The sequence below is a fragment of the Rhodotorula graminis genome (assembly GCF_001329695.1).
Source record: "Rhodotorula graminis WP1 unplaced genomic scaffold RHOBAscaffold_8, whole genome shotgun sequence".
NCBI classification, from domain to species: Eukaryota; Fungi; Basidiomycota; class Microbotryomycetes; order Sporidiobolales; family Sporidiobolaceae; genus Rhodotorula; species Rhodotorula graminis.
The window spans coordinates 86498-103143 of record NW_017264935.1 but is presented as its reverse complement, the minus strand read 5'-3'; the positions used below and the strand labels follow the sequence as shown (position 1 = coordinate 103143).

The following is a 16646-nucleotide window of genomic DNA, read 5'->3' as shown; positions in this document are numbered from 1 at the left end:
AGTGCGCCGAGTAGCTGCCACCGCCCTCCGAACGCCCTGAAGCACAGCCCGCCGACCTGCTGTGCTGCTGAGCAAGCTTGTGAAGCCGCCGGGTGCAGCTTGCGCACGCATGCGGGGCGAGATGAAGGCGGCAGAGCCGAGTGCGCGACTCGGACTGGCGAGAGGAGGAGGGCGAGGAGCTGAAGCGACGCCGCGCTAGGCAGGCAGGCGGGAGGGCGCGTCGACGAGGGCATCAACGCTGCCATGCAGGGTCTCTGCGGCCAGCTTGGCGGCGAGCAGGGTGCAGGAGCGAGGAGAGAGAGACGAGAACAGGTCGCTCAACTCGTGCTCGCGGCTCTCCTCGTCGTCTCGCGCTCGCTGGTGGGTTCTGCAATAGCTAGACGGGTCGACAGAGGATCACAGCGTCGCCCAAGGCTGCACCTAGTCCGCGCAAGGAGAGAGCGAGGCCGCCTCGCCTCAAAGTACTCCGCCTGCTCAGAGGAGCTTGCCTCGCCGCCTGCATCGTCGCACAGACCCGAGAGCCGAGCTCCTTCGGGCCTCGGCAAGTCCAAGCACCTGTCAGCGCCAGTCCCGAGCGCGCACCGTCCAGCAGCGCCGCCTCGCGCCTCGCAAACCGTTCGTCATCTCAGCTCCGGAGCCCGACCCGCCGCCTCTCCTCGACCCGCGTCACGTACCTGCGCAACCGGCGGGCCGACGACGCGACCACCACCGCGCACTCGACGCTCCCCTACATCAGCTGCACCGCCCGCACTGCCCGCGCGGCCCGCACGACGACCACCGCTCCGTCCCCCACCCCTCCTCCCTCTCGCATTCGCTCCAGCACCGCCGCGCATCTCGACAAGCAGCACCGCCACATCCCTCGACATGCCTCCTGTCAGGACCGCAGCCAGCCTCGTCGACGCCGTCGCCCACGACCTCGCCCTCAGCAGTCACGGAGCTGGGTATGCGCCTTCCCTCGTCCGCGGCACGGTACGTTCCCGAGCCTCCCATCGTGTGCCCTCGTCCACGCACATCTCACTGACAAGGATCACCTCCCCTCGCAGGCATGCGGGACCTGCAAGAAGCGCAAGTTGCGCTGCGACGGCGCGAGGCCGGTCTGCGGCGGGTGCGCGAGGAGCGCAAAGGTGCACGGCGACGACCCGGGAGCGCTCGCCCAGTGCGTGTACCCGGACCCGAGGCCGCGAGCTGCACCGCTGGGCAAAGTGCAGCGAGCCACGCTCGAGGCCGAGATCGGTGCGTCCTCCTCTCTCTCTCCCACCCTCGTCTTGGTCGCGTCGTTCCAGCGTGACGAGCTGACCTTGCTCGTCGACATGCAGCCGAGCTCAAGGCGACCGTCGAGCAGCTTCGTCAGGCCAACGCCTCGGCCACGAGCGCCTCGTCGTCGACGCCGGCGCTCTTCTTCAGCAGCGCTCCTGGACCCGACGAGCACGACGCCACTCGGCTCCCGCGCGTTCCCGCCGACTTTCCTCTCGACGCGCCGTCGATCCAGACGAGCTACGGCGTCGCGCCGTTCGCGTTCAGCGAGTCAAGCGCCCGTCTCGTCAACACGCAGTCCGCCTCGCCGCGCACGACTGGGCCGACGCCGAGCGGCGAGATGTGGAGCCCCTACAGCACGGTGCCACCAACCTTGTCACCCTCAGCCACGCTCGACTCGGCGACGAGCGCCACCTCGCCCTTCACGCCGCCGTCGTCCGACCCTTTCCTCGACCTCCTTTACCCGGGCTGGCCTCGCGACCTGCCGCCGCCGTCCCTCGTCCACCGCATCATAGACGTCTACTTCTCGCGGCCGCACCAGTGTTCCGACGTCATCAACCCGTCGCGCTTCCGCACCGCCCTGTCGCTGCCGCCGACGAGCGCCGGCTTCCCTCATCCCGGCCTGATTCACGTCATGTGCGCCATCGCCTGCCTCATGGTCCCGGACGACTTCTTCCGCGGCGAGTCGTGCTACTGGCGAGGGTATTCGAGGGCGGCCGACTACCACATCGCGAGGTGCAAGGTGCGTCCCGCTCTTCCCCCCCCCTCCTCCTCTTCCTCGACCTCACGCATTTCCCGACGCAGATCGCTCTCGAGGAGGGCCTCGTGACGGCGTCCATGTTCGACACGGCCCAAGTCTTTGGCCTCCTGTGTTTCTGGCTGTACTCGCAGGCGCGATGGGTGCGTCCCCTCTCCCCCTCTCTCTCTCGGCCTCGCGTCTTTTCGAGCCGACTCGAGCTTTTCCCGACAGGTCGAGGTGTGGCAGTACTGCGCCCAGGCGACCCGTGTCACGCTCCCTCTCGGCCTCAACCACATCCGGGCGGCGAGCGACCCGTCGTCGGACCCGACCTCGACGTCGGCCATGCTCAAGGACACGGACGACGAGGCCGTCCTGCGCGAGCGCGCCTTGACGTTCTTCCTCGCGTTCACGGCCGACCGCTTCGCTTCGGCGAGCACGGGCTGGGCGTGCAGCCTCGACAAGGGTGCGCCGCCTGCCGCGCCTCTCTCTGCGTCTGCGCAACTGGCCCTGACACTCCTTTGCCCTCCCCTCGCAGCCGACATCACCACCACCATCCCGGGAGAGGGACAGACGTATCCTCGGGGCGACGACGTCGTCAACTCGCCCTTTTCGCTCCACCACCCGGCCTTCTTCCTCGCGCACGGCGAGGGATGCGGCCCGCTTCAGCTGTCGATCAAGGCCGTCGTGCTCCTCGGCGACGTCGTCCAGTTCCAGTCGCGAGCGCCCTACGCCATTAAGATGGCGCCGCAGACCGGGTTCGCCCTCAACGACCGCATCTCGGACGTGCGCTCGACGTGCGTCGACGACTTTCTCCTCTCTTTCTCTCCAGCCAGACCAGAACCCACGACTAACGCCTCTCTGCCCCCTCACAGCGACTCGTTCCGCCGCCTCGACTCGACCGTGCGAGGCTTCATCGCGTCGATCCCGCGCGAGTACCAGTTCCGCCTGCGCCCGCTCGGCACGAGCGGCGCCGACATCCTCGACGAGACGCGCCTGTGCCTCGTGCACGGTATGGCGCACACGAGCGTCATCCTCCTGCACGAGCCTCACGTCGCAGCGCTCGACGAGCACGAGCCGAGCTTTGTGCGCTGCCTCGAGAGCGCCAACGAGATCCTCCAGGGCGTCTTCCTCATCCTCGGTGCGTCCCTCTTTCGCCCTCTCTTCTCGTTCACGACGTCCTGACCGACTCGCACACGTCCCTGCACAGGAACCTCGTACGACGTCGCCCTCTTCTCGCCCTTCTTCACCTACGTCGTCGCCTGCGCCGGCCGCACTTTCGTCCGCCAGATCGCCATCCGCGTCGCGACGGGCGCCACACACGGCATCGACGAGCTCAAGAGCAACGTCAACACGATCCTGTACACGCTCAAGGCGCCTCGTACGCCGCTCGGCGGTGCGTCTCGCTCTCTGTCCCTCTCGTCGACTGTCCTCCTCTCGCAAAGGGCAGAGCGCTCATGTCGCCCCTCTCTCCACGCAGACAACGCGCATGCACAACTGTCGATGATGCTCGACGACCCGTTGCGGTGCCTCCCTCGCCCTTTCCTCGCCCTCGCGTCCGACCTCTCACCCCCTCTCGCGCCTGGCGCCCACTCGGCGTACGACCTCACGCGCCGCGACCCGATGCGCCCTCCCTGCACCGTCGAGCCTCTCCCCGCCACGCCGGCACCGACCACGTCGACGACGAGGGCAGCGCGGAACCGGTTCGGCATCGTCGAGCTCGAGAGGGGTCCGGGCGCCGACGAGCCGCTCCTGCGCGAGCTCGTCGCAGACAAGTCGCTCGTCGTCGAGGGCGAGTGGTTCGGCGGGCAGGGCTTTGACGGCGTGCTGTAGCTGTCGGGCGAGGGCCCGCGAGCTGTCGGCGAAACGCGCATGCAGTACCTTTTCTTCGAGCTCACGCTCCTCACGGCGTCGGGGCCCGCCTCGAGGCTTGATGCCCCTCGCCGAGAGAGACGTTCTGCAGCGAATGAGAGAGTGCCTCGCTCGAACGAGACGTCGCAGCGGTGCGAGCGGCGACCCGTCCGCGGAAAGCGAGAGGGCTCACTCGGCGGCGCCATGGTCTGTAGCGAGCTTGGCTGCGCAGCTCACGCTCACGAGCTGAGCCTCGAGCAGGTCGACGCAGAGAGCGGGAGGTCGACCTTTTGTCGACGTCGACGTCGTCGCCGAGCTGCGCCGGAGAACAAAGGGGGAGGAGAGGGTCGAGCGGGAGAAGCGGGCGGCGCTACGAGCAAGTGCGCGCGTCTGGGGGGGGAGGACGAGGTGGCGCAAATCCAGCACGCGACAGAGCGACAGAGCGACAGAGCGTGGATCCACGCAAGAGGTGGAGTCGAGGCCGGCGGTTCGAGTTGCTGGATCGAGACGAGGCCGGCGAGCGAGGCGAGAGGCGAGCTCCCTCCACCACCACCAGGCGACGAGCTTGATCGCTGCACATCCACCGAGTGCGCTCACAGCTGCCCGCACCCACCCCCTGCAGCTCGGTACCTCTCGCACTCGCCGCCCCCCCGGTCGTCGCTCCTCCCCCGCCTGTCGTCCCCCCCTCCCTCCTCTCGTCGTCAACGGTCGCCCTCGTCCAGCGAGTACCGCCACTGTGCCCGCCATGCCGCCTTCTGTCCCGCCAAAGACCAACCCGCCCGTCATCCGGCACCACCAGGCCGAGTTCACAGGTGCGTCTCGGCCGCCCACTCCTCGTCGCGTTTGCGCCGAGAGGACCCAGCTGCCGTCCGCCAGACCGCGGCGGGACCTACACGCGGCCTCAACCGTGATCGCGCTCGCACGATGCTGTGCGTCGGCGCGTCAGCAGTGCTCGCGAGCAGGGGGCGAGCGGCGGACGTTGGACCCGGTCGAGGCGGGGGTCGGGTGACGATGAGGAGCAGTTTCCCGGGCCAGCCTCGCATCGTGCACGAGCAGGCTCTCCTCCTCTTGAGCGACAAGTCACTGACCGCCATGCTCCCCCTCCCACCTCCCTCGCCCACCCCGTCCTCGCTCTTCACTCGCCGCCGGGTGTCGCGCCTCCTCCGCCTTGCCCACTCCCCACACCGCTCGTCGGCCGCCTGCGTCCCCGTACCGCCCCTCGCCACGCCCATCGTCGCCACGACCTCGCCCTACGCCGCCATGCAACTCGACACGACGCCGTCCGCCTTGCCCGCGTCGCTCTACTCGCCCGACCCGTTCGCCTCGCCCTCGTCGTCCTACTTCGTCCCGCTGTCCGCCCGCACACCGCGCACGCCCCTCTCGGCCTCTCGACACTCCCCTCTCGCGCACCGACCTCTTCGATCCATCTTCTCGATCCCGCACCTGCGCACCGCCAAATCCCTCCCCTCGCTCCGACCCTGGAAACGCGCCAAAACCGCAGGCGCTCAGCCCGTGTCGACATTCGGCCGCACCCCGAGCGCGAGCGGGTCCAACCCGTACGCCGCGTCGAGCGCAGCTGCCGCCGCCGCCACCGCCGCCGGCCGGGTCGGCGGTGGATCGGGCGCCATGTACGCCTACCAGCCGCAGGCGGCTGGCTCGGCGAGCGCCTCGAGGGCGCCAGATCCCGCCTCTTCCTCGTCGTCGCCGTCAACGGCGGCAGGATACCGCCCGGCGCGTACCGCACCGCCGCCTCCAGGCTCGTCGGCCGGTCCGGGCTCGGGCGCGCCGCACGGCGCCAACGGGCACATCTACGAGCCGCAGCAGAGCAAGCGCGACTCGTACGCCGGCGGCGCAGCCCGTTCGTCGTACGCCCCCTCGAGCGGCCGGCCGCCGTTCTCGAGCAACGCGTCGTCGTCGTCGTTCCAGCCGAGCCGACCGGCGCCGCCGCTCCCGTCCTCGTCGTCGTCGCCCTCGCGCCACGTCCACCCGCAGACGTCGTCGTCGTCCCTTGGCGGCCGCGACAAGTGGGAGACGCTCCAGGACGACAACGACCTGCCGCCCGCCGCCCCGCCGAAACGGCCGCCTCCTCCCCCGATGACGCACTCGCTCCGCGACCTCTCGGACGCGCTTCCGGCCACGCCGGCCGGCGGCATCTCGCCCTACCACGGCGCGAGCTCCAACTCGTCGGCGTCGAGCCTCCACAACAACGGCGCCGCCCTCGCCCCGCTCGCCTCGTCGTCGTCGCGGCACGCGCCGAGCCACTCGATCGCGCAGAGCTACTCGCTCCTGACCGACCCGGCGACGATGGCGGCGACCAACCTGTCGATGCACGACGGCGCGCGCTCGGCGAGCCCGGGCCTCCTGTCGGCGTCGGCCGCCTGGCGCCACTCGGGCAGCGCCGAGGACTACATGTCGGCCCGCTCGGCCGCGACGGGCGACGTCTCGCCGGGCGTGCCGGGCACGCCGGCGGGCAGCACGGCGGGAGGACATGGGACGCCTGGCGGCGTGAGCGTCGGGGCGGGGCAGCGCTCGAGTGGGGACCGGGATAGTGGGAGCGCGGGAGGGGCGAGCGCCGCAGGGACGGGCAAGGAGGGCAAGAAGAGCAAGGGCTTTGGGAGCTTCTTCGGTGCGTCTGCGTCTCTCTCTCTCTCTTTCCGCTTCGTCGTCGACGGCTCGAGCGGGACTGACGCAGCTCAACTCCCCGCCGCAGCCGACGTCTTCTCGAACACGGGCGGTGGCGGCAGCAGCAGCAGCAGCCGCAAGGTCGAAATCTCGACGCCGTACGACCCGGTCCACCTCACGCACGTCGGCTTCAACTCGGACACGGGCGAGTTCACCGTGCGTCCGCCTCTCCCTCCCTCTTCCCTCCTCCCTTTCTTTCTTCCCTTCCCTCGTCATGACCTCGACCTGACACTCTCTCGTCCTCACCGCTCACAGGGCCTGCCGAAGGAGTGGCAGCAGCTCCTCCAGAACGCCGGCGTCTCGCGCGAGGAGCAGGCGGCGCACCCGCAGGCCGTCGCCGAGATCGTCGCCTTCTACCAGGACGCGACCAAGGGCATGACGGCGCCTCTCGACACCGAGGACGACGTCTGGATGAAGTTCGACAAGGCGCAGAAGGGCGCGGCGGGCGGCATGGCGCAGGCGGCGCAGCAGGGCCAGGGCGCCGGCTCGGGCAAGCAGTCGACGTTCGAGGCGCCTCGTGCTGCGCCTCCTCCTCCACCCGCCGGCGTGCGCAAGGCGCCTGCTCCCCCTCCCGGCGTTGCGCCTCACCGTCCGCCGCCGCCGTCGTCGCAGCCGTCCCAGTCGTCCCTCGACCGCGCTCGCGACCTGCGCTACACCCAGGACCGCAGCCTCGGCCCGACCGCCGTCCCGCCCTCGTCCGACCGCCGCACGCCGACGGGTCAGAGCGCCGCCGACTCGCTCCACCGCTCGCAGAGCGAGCGCGTGTCGCCCTCGCCGACGCCGCCGCTCGCCCAGCCGACCAAGTCGGCCCTCGACCGCGCGCAGAGCCAGCGCGCCCCGACCTCGTCGTCGTCCCTGTCGTCGGCGCCACCCGCTCCGCACCGTCCTGCGCCTGCAAAGCCGCCAGGCGCCGGCTCTGCGGGCGCGCTCGCCAAGAAGCCGTCGCTCGCCGCCAAGGCCGACGACGGCGCGCCGGTCAAGCCTGGCGGGCCCGGTGCGCACCCGAGGCGTCGCGAGCCCAAGAACCGGGCGGGCAAGGAGGGCGACATCGTGCAGCGCCTGCAGGCCATCTGCACCGACGCCGACCCGACCAAGCTCTACCGCAACCTCGTCAAGATCGGCCAAGGGTCCGTCCTCGCTCGCCTCTCTCCCTCTCGCCCTCGTCGAGCACGACTGACCCTCGCGTGAGCGTGCCCTTGATCCCTCCTTGCAGCGCATCCGGCGGCGTCTACACGGCGTACCAGGTCGGGACCAACCTGAGCGTCGCGATCAAGCAGATGAACCTCGAGCAGCAGCCCAAGCAGGACCTCATCATCAACGAGATCCTCGTCATGAAGGAGTCGCGGCACGCCAACATCGTCAACTACATCGACTCGTTCCTGCTCCGAGGCGACCTGTGGGTCGTCATGGAGTACATGGAGGGCGGCAGCCTCACCGACGTCGTCACGTGCAACATCATGAGCGAGGGCCAGATTGCCGCCGTCTCGCGCGAGGTCCTTCAAGGCCTGCGCCACCTGCACTCGCGCGGCGTCATCCACCGCGACATCAAGTCGGACAACATCCTTCTCTCGATGCAGGGCGAGATCAAGCTCAGTGCGTCCCCTTCTCGCCTCGTCCTCCTCCTCCTTGTCGTCACCTACTGACGCTGCTCCCTCCCCCCTCGTCCGCACCTGCAGCCGACTTTGGCTTCTGCGCGCGCATCAAGGGCGACGAGTCGAAGCGGACGACCATGGTCGGCACGCCGTACTGGATGGCGCCCGAGGTCGTCACGCGCAAGGAGTACGGCCCCAAGGTCGACATCTGGTCGCTCGGCATCATGGCGATCGAGATGGTCGAGGGCGAGCCGCCGTACCTCAACGAGGCGCCGCTCCGAGCCCTGTACCTCATCGCGACCAACGGCTCGCCGACGATCCAGAACCCGGAGCAGCTCAGCACCGTCTTCCGCGACTTTCTCGCCGTCGCGCTCGAGACGGACGTCGACCGCCGACCCGACGCGGCGGGCCTCCTCGACCACGCGTTCCTCGCAAAGGCGGCACCGCTCGCGACGCTCAACCCGCTCATCGTCGCCGCCAAGCAGGCCGCCAAGAAGAGCTAGTCGTCGCTCGTCCCGCCTCTCCTTCCGTTCCCTGTACTCCCCCCTCCCTTCTCCCACTCGCGGTCGTGGTTCTCCTCTCCGTCGCGCTGTTGTGCAGTGAATTAATCGCCCGGCCTTTTGCACTGTCTCTCTCGGCCGTCATGTCTTCCTCGCGCTCAAGTTGCTCTCGTCAGAAGGAAAAAGAAAAAGAGATCGCGAGCGAGCGGGCGAGATGAGCGAGGTCGAGCGAGAATCGACGAGGAGGAGGAGGAGAGGACAACTCGCTCGACAGGGCTAGCGCGCTCGTGGAGCCGGTCCAGAGTATTGTTGCAGGCTATTGTACGCTCGGGGTACGCCCACAGAGCGAGTGCGAGGGCGAGCGGCCCCCGCCCGCGCCGGGTCGCTTGTTCGAGAGCGCTCTTGGCTTCGCTCTCACCTCCTCCTCGCGAGACGACCGAAGCAGGGGCGCGCTCGATGCAGTCTGCCTGATGCCCACTCGCTCCACCCGCAACAAGCAGCCCCAGCCTCCCACCGCCGCCGCTCCTCCTCCCGCTCCCTCCGCCTCGGACCCCGACCACCCTCCCGCCGCCTCTCGTACGCGCAAGCGCAAGAGCGTCGCCTTTCAAGATCCCGCCGACGAGCCACCAGCTCAGCAACCCGAGCCCGAGCAGCAGCCCCAGCCCGCCCCGAGGAGGTTCGTCGTGGCCACCCTCTCCCCTCTCCGAGACTCGGCAACTGATGACTCCTCGTCACCCGGCTACAGGTCTCGCCGCACGTCGACCGCCACCGCTTCGGCCGCCAGCAGCAGCAGCGCGACTACCTCGGCCGCCAGCCTCTCCGCCAAAGCCGCAGGCAAGCGCCGCGCCGTCTCGCCCTCGACCGCCGCCGCCGACGGCCCTCCCCCACCCGCCGACTCGTCCTCGTCCGCTGCGCCCAAGCGCCGCAAGCTGTCGCACGTCGCCATCGACACCCCCTCGACCAACGCTCCCTCGACCGACAGCCTCCGTACCCTCCGCACCCGCTCCTCTCGCCGCACCGCCGCGACTCCCGCCTCGACCTCGACAGCCGCCGCGAGCCAGCACAAGAAGAAGACCCGCTCGTCCGCCGCCGCATCCTCGTCGTCGTCCAAGGCCGCCACCCTCCACAAGCCCTCATCCGACATGCCCCGCAAGGGTACTCGCGCCACTCGCGCCGCCAAGGCGAAAGCCCGCGCCATGGACGACGACGACGACCTCTCGCTCGACGCCCACCTCGCCGACGACTACAGCGACGATGACGAGACGGGTGACGTCGAGATGGACGACGCGCCCGTCAAGAAGCGCGGCACCTCGGCCCAGTCGAAGCGCAAGTCGAGCGCGACGGCCGCCGCAGCCGATGCCGCGCCAGTCGCAGAGCCCGTCGCCGCCGTCGCCACCGAGTCGAGCGTAGCGGCGGCGTCGACAGTCGCAGACGAGCCGCGCGCCGCCGTCGTCGACAGCGAGGACGAGGAGGGCGATGCGCACTCGGACGAGGAGGACGAGGACAGCGTGTCCGATGAGGACGACGAGGGCGACGAGTTTGACGACGATGACGACGAGGAGATCGAGGAGTACGAGACGTCGCTCGGCCTCCACGGCGAGGAGCGCGGCGAGTACAGCGACGAGGAGGACACCGTCGACGCGCCGCGCACGTCCAACGCCGACGGCGACCCGCTCGCGTCGTCCCAGGCCCTCGCCGACGAGGAGGCCGACGCCGAGGCGGAAGCCGAGGCCCTGTTCGGCGCCCTCGCCGGCGCGGCAGGTCGTTCGGGCGACGGAGCCGCAGGCGGTGCCGGCGCAGGCGGCGGCGCCCTGTCGGCGTTCCGCGCCCTGCAGGGCATGCTGTCGGGCATGTCGACGCGCCTCAAGGGACTCCTCGCGTCGCTCAAGGCGACCGACGGCGACGGCACGGCCAAGCTCCTCGCGCTACAAGAACTCGCCGAGCTCCTGTCCATCTCGACCGAGGACACGCTCGCCGGCTACTTCCAGATCGAGGCCTTCTCGAAGGAGCTCGTCGCCATCGTGCGCGGCGACTCGAACGGCATGGGCAAGGGCGTCGGCGGCGGCGGTGGCGGCGGCGACGGCGCCATGACGGTCGAGGAGGCGATCGCGTTCGGGCTCGACCCGGCCGAGGTCGGCGCAGGCGGCGGCGGCGGCGGCGGGTCGGACGACAACGACGAGCAGATGATGCTCCTCGCGTGCCGGTGCCTCGCCAACCTCATGGAGGCCCTCCCGGGCTCGGCGCACTCGGTCGTGTACGCCGGCGCGGTCCCGGTCCTGTGCGACAAGCTCAAGGACATCCAGTACATCGACCTCGCCGAGCAGACGATGAGCACGCTCGAGAAGATCAGCGAGGAGGTGCCGCACGCCATCGTCCGCGAGGGCGGCCTGTCGGCCCTCCTCACGTTCCTCGACTTTTTCTCGTTCCACGTCCAGCGCACGGCCGTCACGGCGGCGGCCAACTGCTGCCGGTCCCTGTCGCTCGACTCGTTCGACCGCGTCGTCGAGGTCATGCCCATCTTCAAGAACGTCCTCGGCTACTCGGACCAGCGCGTCGTCGAGCAAGGGTGCCTCGCCGTCGTCCGCATCGTCGACTCGTACCGCCACTACCCGGACAAGCTCGAGCAGCTCCTGACGGCCGACCTCCTCAAGGCCGTCCGCGCCCTCCTCAACCCGGACTCGACGACGGTCGGCGTCTCGACCTACACCCAGAGCCTCAAGATGCTCACGACCGCCGCCCGCGCGAGCCCCGCCGTCGCCATCAGCCTCGTCGAGCTCGACATCGCCCATACGCTGTACCACCTCCTGACGGGCGTCGCCCCGCCCGAGTGGACGAGCGACGACGCCGGCCGGCAGGTCCTCTCGCGCGAGACGACGGCCAAGGACGACATGCTCGTCATGCAGAACCTCGTCCAGCGGCCCAAGGAGCAGATCGCCGAGGCCCTGTCGTGCGCCGCCGAGCTCCTCCCGGCCCTGCCCAAGGACGGCGTGTTCGACTCGCGCGCGTTCACGCCGGGCAAGGAGTCGCGCTCGTCGTCGCGCGCCGGCAAGGCGAGGAAGGATGACTCGGCGGCACCCGTCGCCGCCGTCGCCGTCAAGCGCGAGCAGGAGACGCCCGACCTCGCCGCTGAAGCTTCGGCGTCCGGGTCCTCGTCTTCGGCCGCCGCGGCCGCAGCAGCAGCAGCGCCGTCGGCCTCGGCAGACCTCGCCGGCGACGTCAAGATGGAGGCGGTCGACGAGCCCGTTCCCGCCGTCGCCGCGCTGCGAGCGCCCGCCATCGCGCGCACGGCGTCGTCGACCTCGTCGCGGTCCAAGCGCTCGCGCGACCCGAACAAGGACGCCCTCGCCGCCAAGCGCCTCGAGCTCGTCGCCGTCGACGCGCCTGCGGCCCGCAAGCTCGTCTTCCAGCGGCTCGTCGCCCTCCTCCTGCCGACGCTCGTCGACGTCTCGGCCGCGTCCGTCTCGCCCCAGGTCCGCTCCAAGGCGGTCCTCGGCCTGCTCAAGATGGTCCACTTCAGCGAGCCGCAGCCGCTCACCGAGGTCCTCAACACGGTCCCGTTCGCCGCCTTCATCTCGGCCATCCTGTCGAGCCGCGAGCACCAGCCGGCCCTCATCACCAACGCGCTCCAGCTCGTCGAGCTCCTCCTCGTCAAGATGCCCGACGCGTACCAGTACACGTTCCGCCGCGAGGGCGTCATGCACGAGATCGACCGCCTCGCTAACGAGGAGCTCGGCAGCGCCGCCGCCACCTCGAACAAGTCGAAGCGCTCGTCGCCGGCCCGCACCCCTCGCGGTGACGAGCCTGCCGCCGCTCCCGGTCCCGCGTCCAACCTGTCGCGCGTCCTCCAGTCGGCCCCTGTCGCCGCCGCCGCCGCCGTCGTCGCGCCGGCCTTGACGCCGGTCGAGGCGCAGGCCAAGGACGCTGTTACGCTGCGCGCCCGTCACCTGCGCGCCTCGTACGGTGCGCCCGACTCGGAGCCTGCCCTGCGCGCCCAGAGCGTCCTCGAGCGCATCAAGGCGCTCGTTCAGCACCTCGAGAAGGTCGCCGCGTCGGGCTCGGGCTCGAGCGGCGGCGACGCGATGGAGCGCGAGGCCAAGGAGGCGCTCGACGAGATCGCCGGCCTGTTTGCCGACGAGAAGAACCCGCTCAGCAGCTTCGAGATGGTCGAGAGCGGCCTCGTCGAGGGCCTCCTCAAGTTCGCGACCGAGCCGGGTTCGGGTTCTCGTTCGTCTACCTCTCCCTGCCTCGTCCTCGACGCGCACATTCTCACTGACACGTACTGTCCCGCTCACGCAGTCACGCCGACCAAGCGCCAGGAGCTCATCGCCCGAGCGTTCATGCCGCAGCTCGCCGGCGGCAGCGCGACGCCCGCGTTCGCGGCCCTCGTCAAGCGCCTCCAGGAGAGCCTGAGCCGCCTCGAAGAGTTCGAGGTCGTCGTCGCCGCCCAGAACGCCAACGAGGGTGCGTCCCCTCCTCGCCGTCGACGATTCCTCCCCGCGCACGCTCTGACCCTCCTTTTCTCCTCTTCCTCTCCCTCTCTCGCAGTCGAGTCGCGCCGCAGCGGGACGTCCATGCTCGGTCGACAGCTCAAGCTTCGCCTCATCGCCGAGGACCCCGACATCCCGCGCTCGTGCACCAACATCGTCGTCTCGATCCACGCCATCGCCACGTTCGAGTCGTTCAACTCGTACCTTCGGCCGCGCATCCTCGCGGCGCAGGCGGCGCAGGCGGCGCAGGCGGCGTCGGGCTCGGCGGCAGGAGGAGGAGCAGGTGGCGGCGGCGGCGGCGGCGCCGGTACGCTCTCGAGCCTGCTCGCTGCCTTTGCCGCGGCCGCCGGCGCGACGGACGAGGGCGACGAGGATACTGACGGGGCGATGCTCTCTTCGTCTCCTCCTCCCCGACAAACAGATCTCGGCGACGCCTCGGCGCTTGCCGCCGCCCTCGCCGGCGCTTCCACCTCGGCGTCGGGCGCATCATCGTCGTCGTCGGCCGCCACCGCGTCGGCGCCCAAGGCCAAGCCGGCGTCGCCTAAGCGCAGGCGCAGCTCGAGGTTGAGCGGCAAGGGCATCGACTTGGACGAGGAGGACGAGGCGCCAGCACCGTCGACGAGCAAGGCTGCCGAGAAGCCCGACGCCGAGTGCGTCCACCTTTCGCTTGCCTCGCCCCTCGCGCTCGTTCTGACCCGCCTGTACCTGCAGCAACGAGCTCATGGACGAGGACCCGTGCGAGGACGACGAGGAGGCGCTTCGCCGCGAGAACGAGGACGTGCGTCCACTTTTCTCTCCTCACGCCCTCTCCCCAGCCTCCTTCCTCGCGTCCAAGCCTGGCTCACTCTCTTTTGCCGCACCCTCGCAGCTCTTTGCTGGCGCTCTCGAGGCCCCGCAACAGCCTCGCGAGGACAAGCCCGTCAGCCTCGAGGTCTCGGGCGAGAAGGTCGTCGCCAAGACGCCCGACGGCACCCGGGTCGCGACGCCGCAGCCGGCCAAGCCTGCCGAGGCCGCATCGTCCTCGTCCCGGCCGTCACCGGCGCCGACCCCGCAGAAGCGCGCCTCGTACGCGGCGGCGCTCAAGGCCGAGCCGACCGACTTCCACCTCGAGTTCTCGCTCGGCGGCCACGACGTCGACCTCGACACGACCGTGTACGGCGCCGTCCACCGCTACGAGAGCCAGCAGCCGGCCGCTCTGCGCCGCCAGATGTGGTACAACGTGTACGACGTCAAGTACCGCAAGGTCGACGGCGCGGCGAGGCCCGACGAGGACGACGCCAACGCGCTCGGCGACCGCCGTCGCCGCGAGGGCTCGATCTTCTCCAACATGCCCCAGTCGATCCCGACGGGCTCGCAGCAGGCCAAGATCCTCCAGCTCCTGCACGTCCTGCGCACGGTCAGCGCCGACTTTGGCGACGTCGCCGGCGGCGCCGTGCAGCCGGCCGGGCTCGCCGACTCGGCGTTCGTGAACAGCAAGCTCACGGCCAAGCTCAACCGCCAGCTCGAGGAGCCCATGATCGTCGCGAGCGCGTGCCTCCCCGACTGGGGCCGTCGACCTCGCGCAGTCGTTCCCGTTTCCTGTTCCCGTTCGACACGCGGTACACGTTCCTCCAGTCGACCTCGTTCGGCTACGCCCGCCTCATGCAGAAGTGGGTCGGCCAGACGAGGTCCGACACGAGCCGCCGCGACGAGAACCTCGGGTTCCTCGGTCGCCTGCCGCGCCAGAAGGTCCGCATCTCGCGCGACCGCATCCTCGAGTCGGCTTACAAGGTCTTTGAGCTGTACGGCTCGTCGCGTGCGAGCCTCGAGGTCGAGTTCTTCGACGAGGTCGGCAGCGGCCTCGGCCCGACGCTCGAGTTCTACGCCCTCGTCTCCAAGGAGTTTGCCCGCAAGACGCTCGGCCTGTGGCGCGAGGGCGACCACGCCGACAAGTCGGACTACGTGCACACCCGCACCGGCCTGTTCCCGATGCCGCTCGCCGACTCGACGACCGACGCCGGCAAGAAGGTCCTCAGGGTCTTCCGCATCCTCGGCCAGTTTGTCGCCAAGGGTGCGTCCCCTGCCCTTTCTCTCTCACTCTCGTACGTGACCTGACTTTTGTCCAACCCCCCCTGCAGCCATGATGGACACGCGCATCATCGACGTCAACTTCAGCCGCACGCTCATGCGCCTCGTTCTCGAGCAGGACGTCCCGCTCTCGATCGCAAGCGTGACGGCCGTCGACCCCGAGCTCGGCTCGTCGCTGTCGCACCTCCAGGAGTACGTCGCCGCCAAGGACGAGATCGAGGCCGACGAGGCGGCGTCCGAGGACGACCGTCGCAGCAAGCTCGACGCCGTCCAGGTCCGAGGCGCGACCGTCGCCGACCTCGTTCTCGACTTCACGCTCCCCGGCCGCAACATCGAGCTCAAGGAGGGCGGCGCCGAGATCCCGGTCACGCTCGACAACCTCGCCGAGTACATCGACCTCGTCATCGAGTGGACGCTCAAGCGCGGTATCGAGGCCCAGGTCGCCGAGTTCCAGCGGGGTTTCTCGACCGGTGCGTCCTCTCTTTCTCTCCCTCGAGCCGTCGTTGGTCAAGCCTGAGCCTCGTCAACTGACCTCGTCGAGGCGCAACCCCCACGCGCAGTCTTCCCCGTTCGCGACCTGCAGACGTTCACGCCTGCCGAGCTCGTCATGATGACGGCAGCCGTCGAGGAGGACTGGACCGTCGAGAGTGCGTCCTCTCTCTCTCTTTCCGTCTGTCGCCGACCCGAGCGAATGTCGCTCACCGTCGTTCTTTCGCCTTTTCGCAGCGCTCACCAACTCGGCCAAGGCCGACCACGGCTTCACGATGGACAGCCGACCTGTGCGCGACTTCCTGTCGATCATGGCCGACTTCTCGGCAGAGGAGCGGCGCGAGTTCCTCTCGTTCATCACGGGCTCGTGCGTCGTCGTCGTTTCCCTCGTTCGCCTTCTCTTGCCGACTGCGCGCTCACTTTGCTCGTCTCTCTGCAGGCCTCGCCTCCCGATCGGTGGCTTTGGGGCACTCAGCCCGCCGCTCACGATCGTGCGCAAGGACGGCGGCGACGCAGCGCTGCCCTCGGTCATGACGTGCGTCCTCTCTCTCCCTCTTTCTCTCTTTGCCTCGTCGCCCGTACTGACGCTCGCCTCTTTCGCCCACCAGGTGCGTCAATTACGTCAAGCTCCCGAACTACTCCTCGCGCGCCGTCGTGCGCGAGCGCATCCTCATGGCCGTGCGCGAGGGCGCCGACGGGTTCCACCTCAGCTAGTCCCCCTCCCTCTCTCTCCCCCTTTCTCGTCTCTCGCTTGCCCTCCTTTGAGTACTGTGCGTCCCCTCGTCGACTCTCATCTGTGTAGAACCCCTCGCGCTTTTCCTCGCCTCCCCTTCTTGTACCGCTTGTTCGACGATGCAAAGTCCCTCTCCTTCCTCTCCCTTCCTCTTTCTCTCGCCTCGGTCGCGCCATCGATGAGAGCTTTACCGAGAGGAGAAGCGCCGTGTACAGAATCTACGGCTGGATCTAGTCAACGCGCACGAGCCGGTAC

At 69.5% G+C, this 16646-nt stretch overlaps 4 protein-coding genes across 4 annotated transcripts; all 4 read left to right on the top strand.

The window, feature by feature from the left end:
- Positions 1–864: 864 nt before the first annotated feature.
- RHOBADRAFT_54021 (uncharacterized protein) lies at positions 865–3874 on the top strand (the record flags this gene model as incomplete). The annotated part of the gene is made up of 9 exons (XM_018417116.1): positions 865–969; positions 1044–1233; positions 1317–1996; positions 2059–2154; positions 2225–2456; positions 2529–2787; positions 2866–3131; positions 3201–3386; positions 3471–3874. The coding sequence occupies 9 exons, from the start codon at positions 865–867 to the stop codon at positions 3821–3823; spliced, it is 2367 nt and encodes a 788-aa protein (XP_018270215.1). The 3' UTR covers positions 3824–3874.
- Positions 3875–4535: 661 nt separating this feature from the next.
- RHOBADRAFT_54020 (uncharacterized protein) lies at positions 4536–4752 on the top strand (the record flags this gene model as incomplete). The annotated part of the gene is made up of 2 exons (XM_018417115.1): positions 4536–4653; positions 4718–4752. Coding segments are annotated over 2 exons (151 nt in total), but the record flags the coding sequence as incomplete, so codon positions are not given.
- Positions 4753–6250: 1498 nt separating this feature from the next.
- RHOBADRAFT_37120 (uncharacterized protein) lies at positions 6251–8745 on the top strand (the record flags this gene model as incomplete). Its single annotated transcript, XM_018413409.1, has 5 exons — positions 6251–6679; positions 6779–6928; positions 7079–7650; positions 7737–8116; positions 8200–8745. 5 exons carry the CDS (start codon positions 6251–6253, stop codon positions 8616–8618), a joined length of 1950 nt encoding a protein of 649 aa, XP_018270213.1. The 3' UTR covers positions 8619–8745.
- Positions 8746–9063: 318 nt separating this feature from the next.
- Positions 9064–16543, top strand: RHOBADRAFT_54018 (uncharacterized protein). Its single transcript, XM_018417113.1, has 13 exons — positions 9064–9291; positions 9361–12839; positions 12912–13076; positions 13161–13409; positions 13524–13752; positions 13814–13880; positions 13971–14632; positions 14668–15152; positions 15220–15639; positions 15730–15816; positions 15896–16025; positions 16098–16193; positions 16267–16543. The coding sequence occupies exons 1-13, from the start codon at positions 9086–9088 to the stop codon at positions 16370–16372; spliced, it is 6381 nt and encodes a 2126-aa protein (XP_018270212.1). The 5' UTR covers positions 9064–9085; the 3' UTR covers positions 16373–16543.
- Positions 16544–16646: the final 103 nt, after the last annotated feature.